Here is a 22,545-nt window from a genome sequence, read left to right on the forward strand (position 1 = left end):
TTACACTAACCTCCCTCTAATCTTTTTATTTGTTTTTTTAAAAAAAATATCAGGACCTCTCCCCTCTTGATTTGAAAACAGCATGAATCTCTTTGATCAATACTTTTCATCCGACCAGCCAGCGCCCATTATAGTTTTGATTTTACAATCTTAGCATTTACATTCATGTTCTTCCATATCGAACAAAATAAAAGGGTTTTTTATTCTCTCTTAAACAAAAGAAAAGGTATTACTTTTGAAGGGGGAAAAAAAATTACCTCATCCCAATATGCATTCCGAAAAGTAAACAGATATTAACTTCTTACGAAAAGTATAAAAGTTTATGATTTGATGCTTTTTCCCGAATTTCATTAGTTTTTTGTTACAACAACTGTGGGTCATTTTGCTCATCCTATTTACACCTTTGTAATGTCCTATGTTGAAACAACGGCATAATTAATAATTTTAAGTATTTCCCCAGTCAGAAAACTCAACACTCCCCACTAATCAAAATCCTGGAGTGTACAGCCATGGCATCATCATCCTATCAAAGCTTTACTTTGTCTATGTGGAGATTAAACTGCAGAATTAGTGGCAGTCAGCATCTTTCTTAGGGACCTTCCTTCAATTACGTGACAAAATCAGCTGGAAGATGTTTCGTCCTTGCTCCCTGCCCTGCTGGTAATGCTTCCGCTCTTGCAAAGTAGCAACTCCTTCATTTCACTGTAAGCCTTGAGCTCCTCTAATGCATCTGATGTCTTTCGAGGCAGGACGAATCCAGAACCAGCACCCGCAATACTCTCAAGTTCAGATTTCTCAAAACCAGAAGCATAACTGCTACAGTCCAGACGCAAGGGAGGAGCTGTCCGTAGCATGTGAACTAGGGCACCAACAGCAGCATCTTGGGATTTCCTCACAGATGAATTTGCCTGTGAAGAAGCTTCTGAACCTTTCCTCAAATCAAGATTCTGACTGTAGACCAGAAGAGAACAAATGTTATGCAATAGCCAGAGTTTACTTATAACACAAAAGATAAAATCAAAAGGTCCACAGCTAAAACATCCTTTCTTTTAGCTGTTAACGCCTAGATAGAACTGAGCACAAAGAATGCCCAGACTACTGAGAAAGAAAAGAATGACGTAAAAGACAATCATTGGGAGGTAGCCAATGAATTTCTCAAACACAGCCAAGGAATTGCTGGCTTCGGTGGCAGAATGTCATGTGATTTGAAATGGTGGTATGCAATAATATGACACACATTCAAGTATCCGCAGAAGATGTAAGAACCAATTAACAAAATCAGCTTCCATATCGATTTTTTACCCCCCCCCCCCCTCTCCCAACAAAAAACAAAAAAAAAAAAAAGAAGAAAAAGAAAAGCTTCCATATTGATTGCAGGGAAAGAATCATTCCGGTACTTTTGATTATATCTCAATTTCGTAGTACATTCTGAAGATTTTCTGCACAAAGTTAGGTTGAGAAAAGGTACCAAACTTATGTATGGGCAAGGTTATGTCATATTTGCAATTCTTAAGCATTCTGAAATCAAGTCTAAATTATTCATGTCAACCAAAACGTATCCAAGCTTCATACGCCTGAAAAAAGAAGCAAGCAACCAAAAACATATAAAGCTTGGCTAATTTCTGAATACCAAAAAAGTCAGTCTACTGCAGATTTGCCTAAAGGTAACACAAAATCTCCTGCTACGCACTAAAAAAAAAAAAAAAAAATTCTCCTGTTATGCAGGAAGAAATAAACATGAAAAGTTAAAACAGACAGCTAAATAGCGCAAATGATGCTTCAACCAAGGTTGTGTTGCCCTTTAAAAGCTAAAACTTTTACCCTTACCGGTTAACAAGTCCAGTTGCTAAATATAGCGACCACATTAATAGTATGCTACTAATACAGCAGAAAACCAAATAAAAATTTAGCCTAAATGCCCTCTAGTTCAGAGTCTAATTTCTGACGTTAAATCTTACAAAAGTAAAATCTTAATTAAGGGAAATTTGATTGACATTAGGCTAGGCATATTCTGGGTTGATATTGAACTTAAAAAGTGTATTTTCTCCCCTATTACCATGTGACAACTCAATGGTTCCAAAACCACCTGATGGACAACACCAATGCAATAAAATGTGAAAAAGTTGTACTTTAAATTGATTTGAAATTTTACAACAATCTAGTCTAGGTTCAGTCTGCTTCATATGTCCCTCGCATAGATATATATAAAATTCTGGCCAGTGTGGGCTACTTGAAATGTTCCTATATTATACTTATAAGAACCAATAAATATGTGCATAATATTATATTACACACATCTTTGGACATATGCCCTAAGAGAAAGCCAATATCAATTTTGTGGGCACATTAGTTACTATATTCACTCTCTCCTTTTCTTTCAAATCTCATACCTCAATTTCATAAACTAACTATTCTTTGGCCTTTTTCTTCTGGCCTCATCAGAACCTAACTTATTAGCCTTTACACATTCCTTAAGCATTTAATTAACATAAAAGTCCACCATATATTGTAGTTCCAAATATATATTCTCAACAAGCACCTTATTTTGATCATTTAATACCCACATAGCACTATACTCCTATTTTTACTACTTACAGGTGACAAGACTCAAAACAGAAAAGTTAGTTCTAAATTGCAACAAACAAAAAAGAAGCAATATCAAGCAACATAAAGGGTACAGAGAATTTCAGTTTCCTGCTCAAGCTAAGGCTAGAAGAATACAAATAAAGATAACAGCTCAGAAGTGAGGATAAATACTTGGCCTGGGATTCAGAAGTATCGACGTCATCAACTATAAACGGACAAGAAAAATCACACTCGTCCAGGTCATCCTGAAAAGATAATCTACTGGAGCTTCTTGAGAAACCGACACGAGGTGAATCACTGGAGGAAAGTAAACCTGAGAACCGCCCAGAATCATCTTTGGCATCTCTTGAAACCTAGAGGACAATAATAAATGAAAACTTGCGGTAGACAAGGGGGTACCTTGGCAAGCTACAACAGTAAAGAATAAGTGAATCAATCAGTGAGACTAGAATGCGCACGTACTTTCTGACCCAAATACGTCATTCCACAGCTCGATTCTGCAGATCTGAGTGAATCTGGTTTCCTCAATGATCTGGTTCCAGAGGGGGACTCCTGAGATGATGAATCATGCTTTGTGAATCTTGGGGATAAAGGTGGAAGCGAATTTCTGTTTGGATCAGACGAATTAGGAGAAATGTATCGTGAACTCCTGCCAACAATAGGATGTGGAATACTGACAGGTGCACTTTCTGATCGCAACCGAGTCTGCACAGGATTCCCACTGGTAAGATATGCTGGAGGAGATGGGGAAGGAGATGGGGAAAATGGAGGAGAAAGCTGGTAGGAGTCGTTGGAGCTTGCTGCTTCATAGTGAGCTGGAGACTTGCAATCTTGTACCTTACGGCCATACGTATCAGAAATTACAGATGAGACCTCATATGAAGCACGATATAGAGCTGGAGATCCAGCCAAAGGTTGGCTTTGAGGAGAAGAAACCCCCCTGTGGAGACCACTTGTCCAGCTGTGTGGACGCTGAAAGGGCACTGAAGAAGGTGAGTGCATCCCTCTTGATAATAATGGCGTAGCATGGAAACGTCTCTCCAAAGAAGATGGAAAAGTCCTCAGAGGATCAGTGAGTGGACTACCAACATAGTCTGTAATGATCTCTGGCGGAAAAGATGTAGAAGCCTCTAGGTTGAAATGAGATAGATTGTCCCGATATGTAACAGATATGGCAAAGCGACCCTGTTGGGCATCAACTGGAATGAAGCTATAATGCTTCATTAACTCCTCCTCTGTCCTAGAGAAAGGAACACTGAAAGTGGAGACCTTGTAATTGATATCAAAATCACATGTCTGATTCGTTGATGATAGCTTCCGAAAGGCCTTGTAAGCTGGAAGAAGCCTCATCATGGAAAAAAGCGAGCGTAAAAGTATGATTGATTTCTTGTATGTTTTCTTGTATGAAACATCACTAGATTGAGGAGTCATTGTCCTCAGGTACTCACACTGAACAACCCATCTCTCTATAACTGTCTCGGTAAATGTTCCCAATCCCGAAGTAGTAGGTAGTAAACTATAGCCACATGAAGAGTTCGGTGGTTCTTGAACAAGAATTATATCAATAATGATCGGCTCCGTTAAGTTTCTATGCCAAAAATTCAGATTCTCTAACGCAGAAGGGCGGTCCCCTAATGCTAAATTGAACCATTTGTCACTCTTTTTAACTTCTCTGCAACGGCTGTAAGGTCGGGTTGAAGGAACCCTCGAATCCAATATAATGTGTATACTCTTAAGAAGAAACTGAGTAAGTATCTGTTCAAACCTCCCATATTGCAAATCCATCGTTGTATAGCACCAAATAGACAGATATTGTAATGCTTAATTTAGGCTGTCGATGAATGTCTAATCTAACTCTTCATGAAAATTTTCATGCTATAACCAGTAATGATGAGCCAACAAGGCATATTTATCAGGGGATCTCACTACCAAACAAGAGATTCGGGAAATAATTAATGGCGGTACAAAAGCAGAATAAGCTCTAGCCTAATACATAGCTGTAAGAAGGGCACCTGAAAATAAGGTGGAAATTTAAATAAAAAAAAAAAATTAGTCAGAGATTCCCCAAAAAAAAAAAACAGAAACATTGCTTATTATGGAGGTGCATAGCTCTATTTATGCAGGTACGCAGGATGTCAAACTTATACATATCCAAAAAACTAAATACATGCAATGAAAAAAATTAGTACACAAAAAGATTAGATATCCCAAACATGCAAAGGAAACAGAGAATTTAAAAAAAAAAAAAAATCGAGTACCAAGAAACAGTAAAAAGAATTTATGATGTCATGGATCAAGATAATGGCACTAAATCGAGTACCCAAAAAAAAATATACTGGAACTAATGAATTATTGTCCGTAGATTTAATTGTGGTAATGAAGTAGAATAAATGAAGAAAACTTACTCGCAATGAAGTTTGTGAAGCAGAGGCGTAGAGTTATAAGCAACAAAGACGGCCGAGAGAGAGAGAGAGAGAGAGAGAGAGCGCGCGCGACGGATTGCGTAGAGCGCCGAGAGAGAGGGGAATTGGAAGTGGTGGGCTTAGTATAATAACATGTTATTCTTATGTTTGTTGTCAATTACTACAAGTAATTAATCAGATCAGATCATCGTCAATTTATTAAATCCGTATTTATAGGTTTTGTCCGCTGTGAAAAGGCAAAAAACTACTACTACTAAAAAGTAAAACCCTAAATACATGGAATTAAATCTTCTTCCGTTCTTTTTGGTCCTTTCTCCGCGACCCGTTTCGCAAGTGAATTTTTTGGGTGTTTACCTAAAACTTTATTATAATTTACTATAAAAGTTTTTTAAAATATTTTTGAAGTATATAGTTTAAAAATTTTGAAAATTTTTTTGAAATTATTGTAACTAATAGGCTTTTTAAAAACTTGTAGCAGATAAACTTGGCATAAAACTCAAGCGCTAAACAGGGCCTCAACTCAACTCAATTCAATGTACAATGCAACGAGATCACCATTAGGTTTCGATCCAATAATCAGGGTGAGCCGAGCCGCTTATAGAGTTAAGAGCTGTCCGTCCATCAGGCCGTAGATTCAATATCCCTATGGTGCATTGAAGGGAAGAAGCATAGTAGTGCTGTGCTTCTTCTAGCATGGTACAATAGTCCATTTGTCTAGTTCGAAAAATCACTTTCAGTCCATACAAATCTACTAGTTGGACTCCCCAACCCTCCGTGTCAATGAGATAAATAATTCCTTTCTTTTAGAAAAGGAAAAAAGAAATTTGAAATCCCAAGTTGGCGACAAATTGCTTAATATAAAGAGAGGAGTCTAACATGCTTATTATAATAAGAGTCAAAGCTTAATAATTAGCACTGTTTGATCATAAATAACTAACTTTACATGGGGTGAAATGCAAACCTTTTTTTTTTTTTTTGGAGAACATTAATTATCTAATGACCTGTTTCATTTTCTCTTTCTTCTTCGTCTTCTTTTCTTTAATATGTTTAGATCTTTTTTCATCACCCTTTAATCCTTAACTTTGTACATAATTCTAGGAAATAATGTATGTGTTAAAGAATTTCCTTTGGTGGTTAAATACATAATTTAACCTTCTTACTAAATATATCCGGCCATCATAAGAAATTACATAGAATATATTAACAAATTTAAGTATTTTTTTTAGGTATGTTCTATTGATATTTAACACTTTCTTATTGTGCATTAATTGTTAACTACTATTATGAGACTAATTATTAGAACTTAACGTTGGAGGCTGCTAGACTCCTGCGACCCAGTAACCAGTGGCGCACGCCAACAGGCCCCGTTTCTGACTTCCGAGGATTAACTCGGCCCAGGTCAACTTACAAGGAAAGTTTATGGGCTTCAGGAGTGATGTCCTTAGATGGGCTTCATTATACGCAACATCCTGTCGCCCGCATCTTGCGTCTACAAGAAGGATTAAACCCAAAATTATTGGATATTGATTGAATGTTTCAAGCAAATTCATCAAGAGCTCTCAAACCCCAACCCCGCCCAAAAAAACACACTTCCAAGATCCTTTCATTCGATATTCCAATGGGCTCGGACATTTCTTTTAATCTTTACACATATATGGCTCCAATTAACTTAAAATGTTCCAAAAAAAGGGAAAATATCCAATTTTGTCCCTGAACTTTTTCACCGGTGTTGATCTAATCCCTAACTTTTCTTCCCAATCAATTTGATATGTGAACTAATTTTGCAGTTTCGATTAATGATCTCTGTGGCAGTGCCACTACCTAAAATCGATTTGACTCTTAAGTTACTAAGTAAGTAGAGGTATTTTAGAAATATTACTCATAGATGTGTGATAAATCAAGTAAATTGTGTAAAAAACTACAAGATTAAACTTTTAAAAAAGTTTTTCAGTGATTTTTTTACACAATTAAAAACTTTTATTTAGTAATTTTTTTTACACAATTTACTTGTTATATTACAATCCCGTGAGTGACGTTCGCATAATACCCCCATTTAATTAGTCAATTATGAGTCAAATCGATTTTAGGCAATGTTACCATCATGCAGGTCATTAATTGGAACTTCAAAATAAGTTCATGTATCAAATGACTAAAAATAAAAGTTACGGACTAAATCGGTACCCACAAAAAAAAATGAGGATGAAATTAGCCATTTTTTGGAAAAAAAAAAAGGGCCATCAAAGAATATGAGGAAGGACTTGTAGGGAAATCTCATTGCAACTTGGCGTGTATGATCCACCATTTCTGGCAAGAGATGAATAGCTGTGCATTCGGATGGGAAGAGGGGCATGAACGATAACTGTTCCTGGTCGTTCATGCCCAAGATTTGGCAAAAAAAATTGTAAGGTTCAGATTTCATTTTGTATATCATTTTTAACAACATATATGGGACCCACAAAAATTTGTTCTAGAGTTACACGTTATTAAAAATAAGTTACACCATGTGTAAACAGAGTTACACCATTAGCAAAATACACATAACCTTCAAGTACAGTTGCTTCTGCAATCGTTGCTGCCTCGAATGCATTTGGATGCCACACCTTGATGCATCAGTTGTTAAGCAAGCAAAGCAAACACATGCACTGGCTAAATCAAGTCCAAATCTTCAAATAGGTCTCACTATGCTACCAGACCAACCTGACTCAGTAAAAGCACCTTTGGCAGCAGATAGTATGGTGCGTCCCATAATAGAATGGTAGCTAGATAGTCAACCGGTTTAGGCCATCCTACTGACCCAAACGAGAAAATAAAAAAAAAAAAACTTGGAAGATAGGATGATAACTTTGCAATATACGGATACTATGGTATATCTTGGGCAGTTAAGACTTAGAGATTAGATGATAACCTTGCAATGCTCACTTTTTATTTCTCTGTTTTTTTCGACAGTTGATAATAGTCTACTCTACACCTACTCTTACTCTCACTTTAATCTATTCTAAAGGGAGGGCTAACTAGACAAATGAAGGGATGGACGGAGACTGAATCACCATCAAACTAGACGAGTGCACTACACACTCATCTGAATTTTTTAAAGAACCACATAATTTGACAATTGATAGGAGGCAACGTTCAAACCTTGTTTCCCACCCCACCAAACCTTAAGGACTTGGTGGTGGCTACCGAACCAAAAGTTGGTGGTTGCTCACTTTTTATTTATCAACGAGATAAACTTGTGAGTTTGGAAAGGTCCCATGTGACACGCACGTGGGAGAAATGGAGTGATTGATGTGACCTCTGACATCCTTTAAACACTCTGTGTTGATAGACTCTCTAATTAATCTATGGCTGCACCCTACCTCATGACAGAGGTTTTAAGTCCCTTGACTCCCCTGCTTTTCTTAGTATAAATACCCTCTTCCATTGCTAATTCCAGATAACAACATATTCTCCCAGCTAATCACTTATTTATTACCGAACTCCTACATTTGCTAATTTAAGCAGCGGAGTCAGAACGAAGGAAAGCTTAATAGCTTACTCTCTTTTGTTTTGCAGGGAAATTGACCTTCTCAAGGCCGATCTTGTCCTCTTCGAAAATCTCAACCTTGTCTTACACAGTTTGAGTATCAAAGAATTTCTTAACGTGCTCTTTCAGCATGTGTAAACCACTAAGTAAATACTCTCTCCGTCCCAAATATTCTTTGATAATCCTATTTTTCTTTTTCGTCTGTCCCAAATTGTAATTTACTTTTTAATTAAAGAATGTAGTTATCTTTTAATTTTTCTAAAATACCCTTATTCAATGTAAGTTGTTGTTACTATAAACTTACCTCATTTAACAGATTATTATTAAATATAACTTACCTCATTTAATATATTTAGATTTTTCAAAACACATTGATATATGAAAAGCCAACTTTGTTATTCTTTCAACCTTATTTATATCAAGAGGGAAACAAACTATGTCATCATTGTCCACAAACCATGAGTGAAAATTTAATAAATCATCCATATTTTCACAATTTTTCTAATGAAACTCCAACAAAAGAATTTGATTTCATCTCAACGAATCAAGAACGTGAACAAGTCATCTTTGAAATGCAGATAATTGTTTTGCCCAAGTTGAAATCGGTGAGGCCATAAATTGACATAAATGCTCCATCACAAGAAAATAATTTTACTCCTACAACTGAAGAGCATGAAGCTACTCTTTCTCAAGTGCAAGAATATTTTCAACCCAAGTTAAAACATGGTGAGACCATTACTCGATTTAAATACTCTACCAAAAGAAGATGGTTATGTATCTACTTCTCAAGAACGTGAACATGTTTCTCAAATGTTGAGAATATTTTTATCTAAATTTCTTTAGTTTTTATTTTTTGTGAACTGTAAGCAAAAGGTAAAGAGGGAAATTTATGTCTTTTTTTGGGTCTAAATCAGTACTGGTCCTTTTTTTTCGTTCAAAACATGAAGACAAGAGGAAAGAAAATGACCACAAGCTCATGATCAACGGCGAAAAGAAAACCTTAAGATTGAAATGTGCAAGAATGGCTGTTTCTACATTTACATCCATGCTAGCTGTTACTTCAAAGCGAAAGTGGTACTCTTCCATTTTGTGGAGTTTCACTGGTCAAAATGGCTTTGCATGATAAGGTTCATGATCAGCAATTAAGTGATCACAAATGATAAGGTTCATGATCAATACGACTGTTCATGATAAGGTTCATGATCACTGGTCAATTGGCCCTTTATTAACATGCAAGTATTTCGCTCCATTCTACTCAAGTGCAAAGGACTTACTCAAGGCCAAGCTTCTTAACAAGTACGCCAAAACAGAAAACCGTGTAAACATGCAGATTTTACTCCATTGTTAACAAGTACTCAAACTTCTAAACATAAAAAACATGCAAAAAGCATAGAAGAGAAATGTTTGCCTCATTTAGAACTCAAGACCAAATTACAACTTTCTTTAAAGAATTTCGTTCTAATCCATATTAGAAAGAGCTATTTTTGCCTCATTGATAACTTGCGACTCACACTTAATACAATCCGGCAATTGCCCATTTCTAGTCAACTTTTATTTGTTTATATGTGAAATTTTATAGTTATTTTCACCACAAATTTTCATTACTTCAACCATGCATAATTGTAGTGTCAAAAACACTTTATTTGAATCTTCATTTGGGAACGTATCAAAAGCTTTCTCCACAGCAGAAACAAATTTATCAATTGTGGATAGAGCCTCTTGGTGTTAAAGTGAATCAATTGCTCTAAAGAAACCAAGATGCAAGACATTCATATCGGGACTATTTGCGGGTTGACAACACAAACGGATGTCGAATCAATCTATTTTTGCAGCTTTAACGAACCCGACATCATTAATATCTAAATGTGGCTTTGCATTATCTTGTTGAATGAATATCATCTTAGAGCTAGAACATGACCATTTTTCTCTAATCGCAGGCAATAATTTTTCGATAAAACATGATCGAATAACAGTTTTTGTAATTGACAAAATTGGCTTTGTCTCCAAAGTCCCTGCACTGCGATTCTTGCTATTTTGCTTGGCTGGTTCCTTGAACACAAATGGCCAAATCCCAATTTTCCCATTGAATTGCTTATTGAGGGTGATATCATATCTCGGACAAGCAACGGCTGCTAAAAACATGAGTTTTGGAACAAATCTTTTACTTTTGCAAGTACGATAAGGCTCTTGTCCCAACGGGTGAAGATAGTATCTTTGTGATGTCTTGGACATGTAAAACCATTTCTCATCAATATGGATACCATCATGCATATTATCAAAGGAAAATTTAGATGCAAGTGTACCTTCACTAATCATTGACAAGCAGAACTCCAACCTTGCTTTCTTATTGTCATTAGACAAACTAGGGGGAAAAGCCCGCACGACGCGCGGGAGTTTAGTGCCTATAATTAAAGATGATTAATAATTATTATTTGGTATTTTGTAGTATAAGAATTGAAGTATGACAATTTTAATATATGATATTAAACAGAAAAATCATAAGTTACATATTGAGTTAAAAAATATACTAATATGCAATGAAACAGAATTATAAGATATGATCAACTACTTTGCACCTAACCTAATAAAATAAAAGACTTACTTATATCTGCTCATGCACTTTATGTATATTAAAATCTGTTATTTAGTTTGAATTTGATCGTAATATAAGGGCAGTCCATCACATTATCTTGTCATATAAGTGAGATTTGAACAATTAGCATATTTGAAGAAAATTATTGCTAGTGGAATTTCGGTTCTTGCAAGCCAAATTCTTGAATTTATATTGATTCCAAGAACATATCATCATGAGACCTCCACATTCACCAATCAATCAATTATGATTTATTGTATAATTTAGAACATATAGTAAAGCATCTCCTTCTTGATAGGGATTACAATCACTAAATATCAGTTTTTGATCTAGTTGCAAAGATATACAATAACTAACATGCTAATTTAGAGGAATAACCACATCAAATAAAGTACTAAAACATCTTAGACCACTCAATTCAAGAAAACAATTAAAAGTAATGAAGTACATACTTTAGATTTGCAGCCAAATAGTTCTAAGTAGATAGCTAAACCTATTGGTAAATCAAATGAAGTGAAAAATTTGCCTAAATGGAATCATCAATAAAATAGCAAACAATTTGAAAATTATCATAACTAATAGTTAAAACAACAAAAGTAGATGCAATCTGCATATGGAAAAATTTATGATGATAAACTTACTTTAAACCACAAATAATAATTAACAAATGTGATCTCCTCCCTATCATGCCTATCTAACATGGACAATTGAATTAAAATACTAAAAAATTATCGCACATACAACCATCAAGATTATAGATTTTTTACAACCAAAAAGTAGATTGGTTAAAGAAAATATACCTATTGAGATTTCTTACAAGCAAAAAGTAGATTGGCTAAAAAAAATAAACCTATTGAGAAAGATGTTGCAAAATGGGGAAGAGGAGTAGCTAATGTAGCAACATCCGAATTTAATAGGCTACATGATTGTGGTGGAAAAAAGTTGTAAGTAAATGAAATGAATTTGAACAGATGGGGGTAACGGCCAAGAAAGCAAACTTCTCTACTAATTGGCATTAATTGTGTCTTAATATCTATATATCATAAGTTTGCAAATAACTTAGATGTTAATACAATTAAATGATTAGAAGGGCTTTTATGTAATTTCACTAAAACACAAGCTGAATTTAGTTATACCTAGTGTTCAATCGGATATCTGTCACCCCTAGCTTTAAATGTCTAAAATGACATCTAAGTAATTACAACAAAACTAAATTAGCTATAATGACTTGTATTCAATACTCCAATTGCACTTCAATTACTTTTACATTTCCAAAATAGCCCTACCCTTACGGTTGAAATCCAAAGAACATCTTTACTCTAAACTCATTCTTATATAGTATAAGGATATGGTTTTATTAGATTTGAGTGGGGTCGAATCGATCCTTCTTTGATTCTTCTATGTAAGCTTGATTTTGATACATCCAAAGCTTTTGCTGAAAATCTTATATTTGTTCGACGACGAAAAGGGATGTCTTTTATATCTTTCAAATTGACTTGAATTTTCTTACGACCAACCCTCTTCACAAGTTTTTGAGATAAATTTGGTAGATGAACATATGTAGTAGTAGCACACTTTCCTTCATGCCATATTCGAGAAACTGATTTTGTAGAAATATCGAAACATTTTGCAACTCTTGAAATCGCCCCCTTTGGTAACTTTCTATTTTTTGCATTCTTTGAGTAGCATTTCGTAAATGGCTCTCTTCATGGCAGTAGTGAGATTTTTCTTTTTCATTGGCTGACGTGTGTTTTCTAACATTGCAATGTAACTTCCAAAAGAGTTAGCATCTTCAGAAATTTGATTCAAATAGATGGAAGTATCAATGAAAGTATATTGTGGTGAAAATGAATCAATAGGAGTATCAATGGTTGAGAAATTGCCAAGAAAATTATCATCTTCCGAAAGATGATTTAAATTAATGAAAGTATTTTTTTTGCAAAGTTGAGGAGATGTTCTCTGGCAAAATATTCAAATCGATGGCACTAATTTTGGATGAATTATCCATTTTTCATTGCCTTTACTTAAGCTTGATTAGTTGCCATATTTATAAAGTTCAGTGTAAAATTTGAAGACAATTTTGGTGGGAAGAACATGAATCCACTATTGGCGGATGATTGAAAATCAAATGGAGTATTAAGCGGCTGAAACTTTTGATTATGAATGGGAGTATTAGGCAGCTCAAACTTTTAGATAATTTCAATAGAAACAATCATGGTGCACTATTGGCGAAAATTGAAAATGAAATGGAATACTCTTGACGGAGTACTAGGCTGATGAAACGGAGTATTGGCAGAAGTTGAAAATTGAATGATAGGGTTCATGATCAATACGGCTCTTTGTGATCAAGTTCATGAAATATTAGGCGGCTAAACTTTTTTTTGTTGAAAATGTGAAATAATGTAAAATGAGAATTGATTCTTTTTTTACCATCAATTCAAACTTCCACAAACCATCAATTTAAGTTTTCTTGAATAATTAATATAAAGTTATACTCTATTTAATGTGAGGGTATTTTAGAAAAATAACAATCTAAATTTATTTTTTCAATAAATTCAACTATTTTTTCTTAAATTATGTGAAAAAATTAGAACTATCAAAAATTGGAACAAAGGGAGTAATAAGTCCTCCCAGGACTGAGTAGACTTGAACCTTTATTACTCTCCGCGTCCCATTTTGACAGTTCTAATTTTTCTTTCACACATTTTAAGACAAAGTAGTTAACTTTATTAAAAAAATAAATTTATGTTACTATTTTTTTTAAAATACCCTTACATTAAATAGAGTACAACTTTATATTAATTATTCATGGAAACTTAAATTGATAGTTTATGGGAACTTGAATTGATGGTCAAGAAATAATCAATTTTCATTTTACATTATTTCACATTAAATTTATGGGATTAGTTAACAATATATATTAAATAAGGTAGTTTATACTGATAACAACATATATTGAATAATGATATTTTTAGAGAAAATAAAAAATAATTACATTTTTCAATTGAAAAGTGTACTATAATTTGGGTCCCAAATGAAAAAAAAAAAGGACTATCAAAATGGGACGGATGGAGTATTATTTTTTGGGTTGCTTGCTTTGTTTGGATTGCATTTTTCTGAATTTTTTATAAAAAAAATTATTATAGCGATTTGGTATATGTAAGAAAAAATAGGTGATTGAAAAATACGTGTGCAAAGAACGCAGCAATTTTTCAATCCAAACACAGCTATCCGCAATAATTTCTGATGTCATAACAGTGCAGGAGGAGTTGAAAATGACATGGGCACGTAAATGCGAGGAATTTAATTCGAATATTCTCTTCAAGATATTTTAACGCCTAACTGACTAACTAACTAACTAGTTGGTTTTTCTAAATTTAGGCTGATGCGAACCCCAGATGGGATTGGACGATATGTTTCCTTAGATTAGACGTAATTTCCCCTCCACCGCCTTATTCTGTAAATAATACTACTTTAATAATATACAGTACTGTGTATCATTGATCAGGTGTGTGTGCGTAGGGATAATACTAATTTAATAATACTACTTTAACTACTATGGATAGAGTATTATTTTAAATAATTATTTAAAATAATTATTGTAATATTTTTTGTGACATGATGTGATATATATAAGATAAAAAGTTAATTAAAAACATAAAATGATATATTAGAAAATGTGTTTATTATCCAAGTGAAAATTTTTTTAAAAAAAAATTAGCAATCCATTCAAAGCCATAATACCCGGCAACTGGTCGCGCCACTGTCCGCGTCGCCACCGCACTGGAGCAAAAGTCAAACGACTCTTCTTCTCGTCGTAAGGTCAAGAAATGCTTTGAGATTAGATTACCACCGTCGGCCTCTAATTCCATCTTTCTTCAACTCCTACGTACGAGTGATTGAAAGTAAATTCCACGCGTCACGCAGGATTCCTTACAATCGCCTCTCCGGCTCTGGAAGTACACGACTTGGGGTATTTCCATTTCAGACGAGAGACGGGAAGGTCAAGCAGGGGAAATTAGTACCAATTTTATGTTAATTCTTTAGATACTTGATATCCTGCATATGTGATTTCTGTGCAGATTTATATATATATATATAAAAGAAAAAAAGAGAAAGAAAGAACAGACTAATATCAATAGATAATAAGTTAATTAAACTACTTGGTAAACCTCCGATCCAAAGCTCATCAACTTAGTAATGAAGCTTTAAGCATAATTCATCCTCCTTATCTTTGAAATACTCTCGCCTAATCATTTATTTAAAATTAAAATTGGGAAGTAGAAATACGTACTATCAAATTGGTGGGTTGGGCTCTAACCACCCGATATTGACCGTCAATCCGCAAAAAGCACCCGAAATGATTTTCTTCTTTTTTTTTTTCCCAAAATCACACAAGAACAGCTAGATTAGAAACACTCAGAGGTAATCAAAATCCTGGTGCAAAACACACCAATTGGTAATTGGATGTGCGGCCGAGGACCTTAAATTCAGGGTAACTACCCCACAATCTTTCGATGTGGGATGGATGACCAGACCCCCCCCCCCGAGCACAACCTCACCAAATATTTTTGGTTGTTCCAACAAGTCGAAATCACACAAAAACAGTTAGATTATAAATACTCAGAGGTAATCGAAATCTTGGTGCAAAGCACAATTTAAGGTGAAACCCACAAACCAATACCATCCAACCAATTAATAATTGAAGGTGCAGTCGAGCACCTTAAACCCAGGGTAACTACCCCACAATCTTTCGATGTGGGTGGATGAGCACCCGAAATGATTTTCATTGGAAGCCTATAACCATTTCGACTGCGTTGAAAGTTCCGAGTAACGGAAACACACGCAAATGCTTTCAAGTATAGAGCATACATACTGCAGTAGTCTACAATAATTTGGTCGGAGTCAAGGTTCAACGTCTATAATATTTTCTTTCTTGTTTGGGTTAGAAAGATATTATCTATGCCCCCTCCCTTTTTTTTTTGTTTAATACTGACGCCACAGCAATTGTGGATTAAAAGGAATAGTCTGACAAACTAATTCCAACGGAGAGAAATCAAGGGCGATTCGTGATCAACCCTTAGGGTACGTTTGGTTCCCCATAGAATTGGAGTGTAGAATTGGAATTGGAGCTCCAATTCCAATTCTTGTGTTTGGGTACTATCTTTCCTGTAGAATTAGAATCGAATTACAATTCCAAATCGATCGAATTCCATGGTTCCAATTCTTTGGCTAGACCAAAGAATTCCAATTCCAATTCCACAACTAAACGGGTCCACACGCGGATCTAGTATGGGTCAAAAATTAAAATCGGGTCAAAGGATATTGGCACCTCTTTCTTCCTGTCTAACTCACCATTTTCCTCAGCCGCTAGGGCTCTGCTCTCCACCATCACTGCCACCTGCAATCCTAATATCTTACCTTTCCCACCACCGTTTCCCCCCTGCCTTCCATTTCTCTGGCCACTTCCTCCATTCTTCGCCACTCTCGCCACTGTCCACCCCAAATTTCAGACACATTTAGGGCTTGTGGGACACCCAGGAAGGATAATGCGAACGCAACACAGCAGAGGAGCACCTTTTGGTCTCTGAGATTTTGCCGCTACTATTGTCCCAAATCGAAATGGCTTGTGCGGAACTTTGAGCCTAAAGATGTACTAACACATGGCAACCTCGAATAGGGTACCGGTGGTTCGCGCTAAACACCCATCATATTAGGGAAATTACAAGCCAAGTTGGTAAGAGTTGTTTCTTAATTTTTCCAGCATCAAAATAATCTACTATCAGAATAATCTCTTAATCTTTCCAGCATCTTTCTAGCACATAATTATTTTTTTGCTTCAAAAAAAAAAGAAAATTATGATTAATAATCATTGGTTATGGGTTTTATTACATAGCTTTTTTTTCATTGGATACATTGCAATGGTTTGTTTTGTTTTGTGAAGGTAAATTTGTCTAAATTTTTGCCAATCAAACAGCATTTTTTTTTTTTGGTATTTTCTGATATTTTGCTCTAGTATTTTTGGCTTCTAGATTTATGCTGTTAATAAGAATTAAAAAAAAAAACACAAGTTGATCGTTTGTTTCCTTTTTCTTATTTTGGGTTTGAGTTCAATTAGTTAAATCGAGTCCAAGTTTTAGCTTGTTGGAATATATAATGTTAGTTTAAAATCATATTGGTGATGAAGATGAAAGGGGTAATCTCGTATGTCTTCCTTAAAATGGTTTTTTGAGATATATTAGAAGCTTTTGCATTGTGGAACCACAAATTTACCTTGACAGAGCGAATTTTTAGTTCTATACTACAGTTGTCCTGCAGTTCTTTGGTGTATGTTTCTGTATATAATCAATTGTTACGCATATTTTAAAGCTTATGTGGTGTAACAGTTGGGCCTTCCCTGCAATTCATTGCTAGTTAGGAAATTGTAAATAGCTATCTTTATCACACACACACACACACATATATAGAGGAGTTTCAAGGGGAAGATAATTAATCTTTTGTTCTGTAACTCACAGAATTGAGTGTAATAGTTTCCCAAGCTTGTTTTTCAAGGCAAAATGGGCAGTACCAAATTGAAACACTAACCTGATCATAGCAATGAATCACAGAAGCTAATAATTATGTTTACCAACAACTTGCACAAACTAATGAATTACAAAATTGTAGCTAATTCCTAAGCGATCTCTAAAGTATTAAAGGTGTATAAGCCAATATATTTGTTTCTGTCAATAGTTGTATTCACAAGCTGTAAATGTAATATTTCGGGAAAGGCAAAAATATTATTGCTGATTATTATGTCAGAGGTTTCATTAGCTATCATTTTAGCTTCAATTGACTATGTAGAATTTAACACACTCACTTTTTAAAATTTGGTCTTTTGACTTACCTTTTCTTATTGTTGTCGTGATTTTGAATTGCAGAATTTGGATATTGACATGGATAAGGAAGGAGACGAGCAAAAAACAAAAAAGAGAAAAGTGGTAGTTGCAAATTATATGGTAACAGTAGCCACATTAGTAGTTTGGTGGCATGAGAAACATATAGTAAAGGAGCCTTACTTGGACTTTCTTGTTGATGCGGGTTATGCAAATAGCTCCGGTTTCTTAGCTCCATATAGGGGAGTTAGATATCATCTTAGCGAGTGGTCTGCTAGTGGGAGCAAGCCTCAAAATTTTAAAGAGTTATTCAACCTTCGACATTCAATTGCTCGAAATGTGATTGAAAGGACATTTGGTTTGTTCAAGAAGCGGTGGGCCATTTTGAGAGATGCATCTTTTTGTGATGTTAAGACTCATGTCATGATAATTAATGCATGTGTCATCCTTCATAATCTTATTCGAGTAGAACAACCAAATGACCCTTACTTGGATGAAGTTGATGCTGAGATGCGAAGAGTACAACATGAGGTTGATGATGAAGATGAAATGGAAGATGAAGATGAGGAGAATGGAATGGAAGATGATGGTCCAAATAATGATGGTGGTGTAAATGCTGTTAACGAGAATCGAATTCGAACAGTACAACCAACTAGCGAGTGGACACAATTTAGGAATGCTTTAGCACGAGCAATGTTTATTGACTATCAAATTAGACAAGGCCATCATGGAAGTTGAAATTTGATAGGAATTTATTCGAACTTAATTTAATATTAGAATGGCCATTTATTGAAAAATAGTAGCAATGTATAACTGTGCTTTTCTTTCTCTTTTTTTTTTGGCTAAAAACACTTTGTTTGCGTATTCATGTATTGAAATTTCTTGTAAGATACAAAACTCAAATATTTATAATAGGCACAAGTTATGACTTTCCTCCCAATTCATATCATAGAGTAGGCTTTTGATTTTCTAAAATTTAAAGTTCTTAACTTTAAAAAAGTATCAAGGTTTTAACTCGATAAATATTAACTACTTTTTAAGTTAGAATATACATTTATTTTTTATTTAATTTAATTTAATTTTTTTAAAAAAAGAATTTTTTTTATTTTTGCAAAAAAGGAACTAATTTTTTTTTCTTTTAAAGCTTTATTAACAATTAGTTAAATGCAAGAAAAAATAAATTATTAAAGGTACTAATTGATTTTTTCCTTAAAGCTTTAGTAACAATTAGCTAAATGTTAAAAAATTATTATATAGTAAAAAAAAGAAATTTTTTATGTAAGGAAATATTAGTTGGAAACAATTCTAATTCCTAATGAATTCTTCTCTCATACAAACAAAGAATTTGGAATTTCAAATAAATTCCGTATCAATTCTATGCATTTCCCAAACGAAAGAATTGAAATGATTTGGAATTCCAATTCATAGAATTCCAATTCTAATTCAATTATAATTCTGTAGAACCAAACGTACCCTTAATATAAAAGAATCAAATTATAACCCAAATAAAATTCAACGAGAATCCATAATCTTCGGGCATGGGCACTCAGAGAACACGGCAAAGCCAGTTAATTTGATTTAAATATTCAACAAGAATCCAAATTTTAGAGCATCCCTATTTTAGTAGTTTATTTTATTAATTTTATAATAATAATAATAAACGGGTGATATGGAAAGAGTAGCATTAGTTGATTAGGAGGATCTTTGCCAAGTAAGCCTTTTATGATAGACGTAAGTGTATGCAAATGATGTGGAAAAAAAATAGAAAGGATTACCGCTAAGTTCTTATTTCAATTTAGTGGTCTCTATCATATGAGCTCCTTAGATTATGGGGCAGCAATTTTTTAAATGACCGACCATAAATCATCATCTTATAAAGAAAGGATATAAAATAGAGTATATAGGTGAGAAATATATCCCTTCTTGTTATTGACACAATAATAAAAGGGATAATTTTAGAAACCTCCCCTGAGGTTTTTAATAATTTTACTTGGCTTCTCTAAGGTTTCAAAAATTACATGTACCTCCCTTGTCCATTTAAAATAACAATACTAACTTTAATATTTTTAATAAAACTCTTTTGTTGCCATGTTTATGCAATACTAACCTTAATATTGAGGATTTTATATTTTTTTTACCATTTTCCTTCTTATTCATTTTTCTTATATTTCATTAGAAGTATAGAAGAATTATCAATGTTGTCCCTAATATCTATTCAAATTACATTAAACTAGTAATATTTTTTTTATGACTTTTAATATTCTCCAATTTTTTTGGTAGCTCTCTTTTTTTGGTATCAAAATCAAGGGTAAGTCAACATTGATTAAAAATAAATGCCCCAAAATTACTACCAAATTATGATAGTTCCATCATTAAACTAGTCCATGAATTTTCATTTAAAAAGAAGTCCATAAACTTTAAAAGAAACAAAATAGCACTCTCTATCTTAAAAATAATTTATATTCCCAGTAAAACACTATGAAAATACCCCATTATAGCAAAAGATTTATTATTATAGTTCATTATTAAATAACAAATATTAGCATGAAAACTTGATACTCTTTTTGTTTAGAAGAACAAATTGAACTTTGTAAGATAAGAGCATTTTAGGGTATTCATTAAACTTTTTACTCTATTTTCAAGTTTGGTTACCAAAATGTCAAATCAAGGGAGGTAAGTGTAATTTTTAAAACATCAAGAGAACTAAGTGAAATAGTAAGAAACCTCCCTACTGAAATTCTCCCATAATAAAAGCCGCCCACAAACCATGGGCAAATGAACTCACAAAACCTTTAGGTATGCGATGACGTCATGGACAAAGTAAGGCGCAGTTGACAAAGGCGAACACACAGTTGACAAATATTACACGAAATTATGTTAATTTGGGGCCCACTCCAAGGAAATCGTGTAAATTCCTCTCACTCTTTGTTAGGCGATGTCGAGAGTCATATTGGCTTGTTTGGTTTTGCAGAGTTTGTTTTTTACAAGTTTTTTAAAAATTTTAACTATAATAACCTCAAAAAATATTTCAAAGTTTTTAAACTATACACTTCAAAATATTAAAAAAAAACACACTTCACAAAATTTTTTAAAAACTTTTACAGTAAATTACAATAAAGTTTTAGATAAACTTTCAAAAAACTCACCTGCCAAACTCACCTACAGTAAGCTACTCCTCCATCTCATTTATTTAGTCATATTTTAAAAATCTAATCTTTTTAAAAAATAATGTTTTGATTATAATATTTATACTTTTTTTTAATTTCATTCCCTAAATTTAAAATTTAAATTTAAATAGTAACATACATATGAATAGAAAGAAAAATTATATTAAAAAAAAATTAAAAATGATTTGACTTTTCAAAATAAAAAGTACACACTTCAATGGGACGACGGGAGTATTATATTGTTGAGGCTGATAACAAGTTTTAGGATTTAATCAATCTTCCATGCTTTGAAACTTTTCGGAAATGACGTGCCCCAAAAAAAAAAATTTTATTTCCGAAATAAGATAATAATTTAGGAGTGAAACAAAATATGCGAGCCAAGCCTGGCACGGTAGAAACAAAAAATAATCCGAGGAACGACCGTGGGGAGACAGATACATTGAACCTAGACACCTCGTTCCCCCATATTCCAGGGTCCAGGGTCCAGGCCTATAAATATTGCAACGCCTTCTGGGTTGTCAAGAAATTAAGAGCAAACGTTGGCAAATAATCAAACAAGTTCCCCCTTGTTTCTCTTGGCAAATACTTACTAATTACTAGCATAGTTTGGAAGCACTCTCTCTTTTCTTTCTTCAATTTGTTTGTCTTCTTGAGATTAGACAAAAATGGCTCCAACCATGGTGGTGCCGGCCTTCGCCCGCACAAAGCAGCCTGAACACGTTGTAGAGCGGGAGGACGGGGAGATTTTGAAGAAGAGAAATGAGGAGTTGGAGAAAGAACTCCAGAAAGCCATGGAAAGGGAGAAAAGGATGAGGGAGGAATTGCAGAGAACGTGGGAAAGGCTGAGGGTGGCGGAGGAGGCGGAGGAGCGGCTCTGCTCCCAACTGGGTGAACTGGAGGCGGAGGCTGTGGGCCAGGCGCGCTCCTACAGAGCCAGCATGATGGCTTTGATGGATCAGCTTTCTGCGGCCCAGAAGCTTCTCCAGGGGGCTGTCCCTGTACCCCCAACTCCTCAAGTACTATAACCTTGTTTTGTGTTGGGGGGGTTTTTTTTAAAAAAAAAAAAAAATTTATTTCCCCATCCTCTTTGCGTTTGCGACAGGATTTACTAGCAGTGTTAATTAGTGAATGTGAATGTTGTAGCATATGAAATGTGAGTAGTTTTTATAGTGGATCGCCGCCTACTTGTTCGGCTGCAGGGCATGTGATTTGGATGCTTTTTTGTTGATTAAGGTGTGTTCTTTTGGATCCATGAATTGGAGATGGGCTGGCTTGGTTTGATGTGTTGCTGTTTTTGGTTATGTCTGCCATGTACTCCTAGTGTTTTACGTTGTGATGAATGGACGCAACCCCCTCTCCTCTCCTGGGGTGTTGAAAG

At 34.4% G+C, this 22,545-nt stretch overlaps 3 protein-coding genes and 1 long non-coding RNA gene across 4 annotated transcripts; 3 read left to right on the plus strand and 1 right to left on the minus strand.

Moving 5' to 3' along the window:
- Positions 1-309: 309 nt before the first annotated feature.
- On the minus strand, positions 310-5,064 carry LOC113760611 (autophagy-related protein 13a). Its single transcript, XM_027303261.1, has 4 exons — positions 4,992-5,064; positions 3,049-4,598; positions 2,758-2,939; positions 310-951 (listed from the first exon to the last, which is right to left on the minus strand). Exons 2-4 carry the CDS (start codon positions 4,369-4,371, stop codon positions 621-623), a joined length of 1,836 nt encoding a protein of 611 aa, XP_027159062.1. The 5' UTR covers positions 4,372-4,598; positions 4,992-5,064; the 3' UTR covers positions 310-620.
- Positions 5,065-16,764: 11,700 nt separating this feature from the next.
- On the plus strand, positions 16,765-18,088 carry LOC113763406. Its single transcript, XR_003467338.1, has 2 exons — positions 16,765-16,862; positions 18,046-18,088. It is a non-coding gene; the product is annotated as an uncharacterized LOC113763406 (long non-coding RNA).
- A 32-nt stretch (positions 18,089-18,120) lies between these two features.
- LOC113761904 lies at positions 18,121-18,738 on the plus strand. Its single transcript, XM_027305080.1, has one exon. The coding sequence runs from the start codon at positions 18,121-18,123 to the stop codon at positions 18,736-18,738; it is 618 nt and encodes a 205-aa protein (XP_027160881.1).
- Positions 18,739-21,676: 2,938 nt separating this feature from the next.
- Positions 21,677-22,219, plus strand: LOC113763405 (protein RESPONSE TO LOW SULFUR 3-like). Its single transcript, XM_027307209.1, has one exon. It carries the CDS (start codon positions 21,833-21,835, stop codon positions 22,190-22,192), a length of 360 nt encoding a protein of 119 aa, XP_027163010.1. The 5' UTR covers positions 21,677-21,832; the 3' UTR covers positions 22,193-22,219.
- Positions 22,220-22,545: the final 326 nt, after the last annotated feature.

This window comes from Coffea eugenioides, chromosome 2, assembly GCF_003713205.1.
Source record: "Coffea eugenioides isolate CCC68of chromosome 2, Ceug_1.0, whole genome shotgun sequence".
Taxonomy (NCBI): Eukaryota; Viridiplantae; Streptophyta; class Magnoliopsida; order Gentianales; family Rubiaceae; genus Coffea; species Coffea eugenioides.

Excerpts from the sequence above, each read along its gene's own strand:
- LOC113761904 (XM_027305080.1), top strand. The coding sequence starts at position 18,121 with ATGGTAACAGTAGCCACATTAGTAGTTTGGTGGCATGAGAAACATATA.
- LOC113763405 (XM_027307209.1), top strand. The coding sequence starts at position 21,833 with ATGGCTCCAACCATGGTGGTGCCGGCCTTCGCCCGCACAAAGCAGCCT.
- LOC113760611 (XM_027303261.1), bottom strand. The coding sequence starts at position 4,371 with ATGGATTTGCAATATGGGAGGTTTGAACAGATACTTACTCAGTTTCTT. Across the intron at positions 2,940-3,048 it reads TGACGTATTTGGGTCAGAAA|GTTTCAAGAGATGCCAAAGA; the intron begins GTACGTGCGCAT and ends ATTGTCCTCTAG. Across the intron at positions 952-2,757 it reads ACTTCTGAATCCCAGGCCAA|TCAGAATCTTGATTTGAGGA; the intron begins GTATTTATCCTC and ends TCTGGTCTACAG.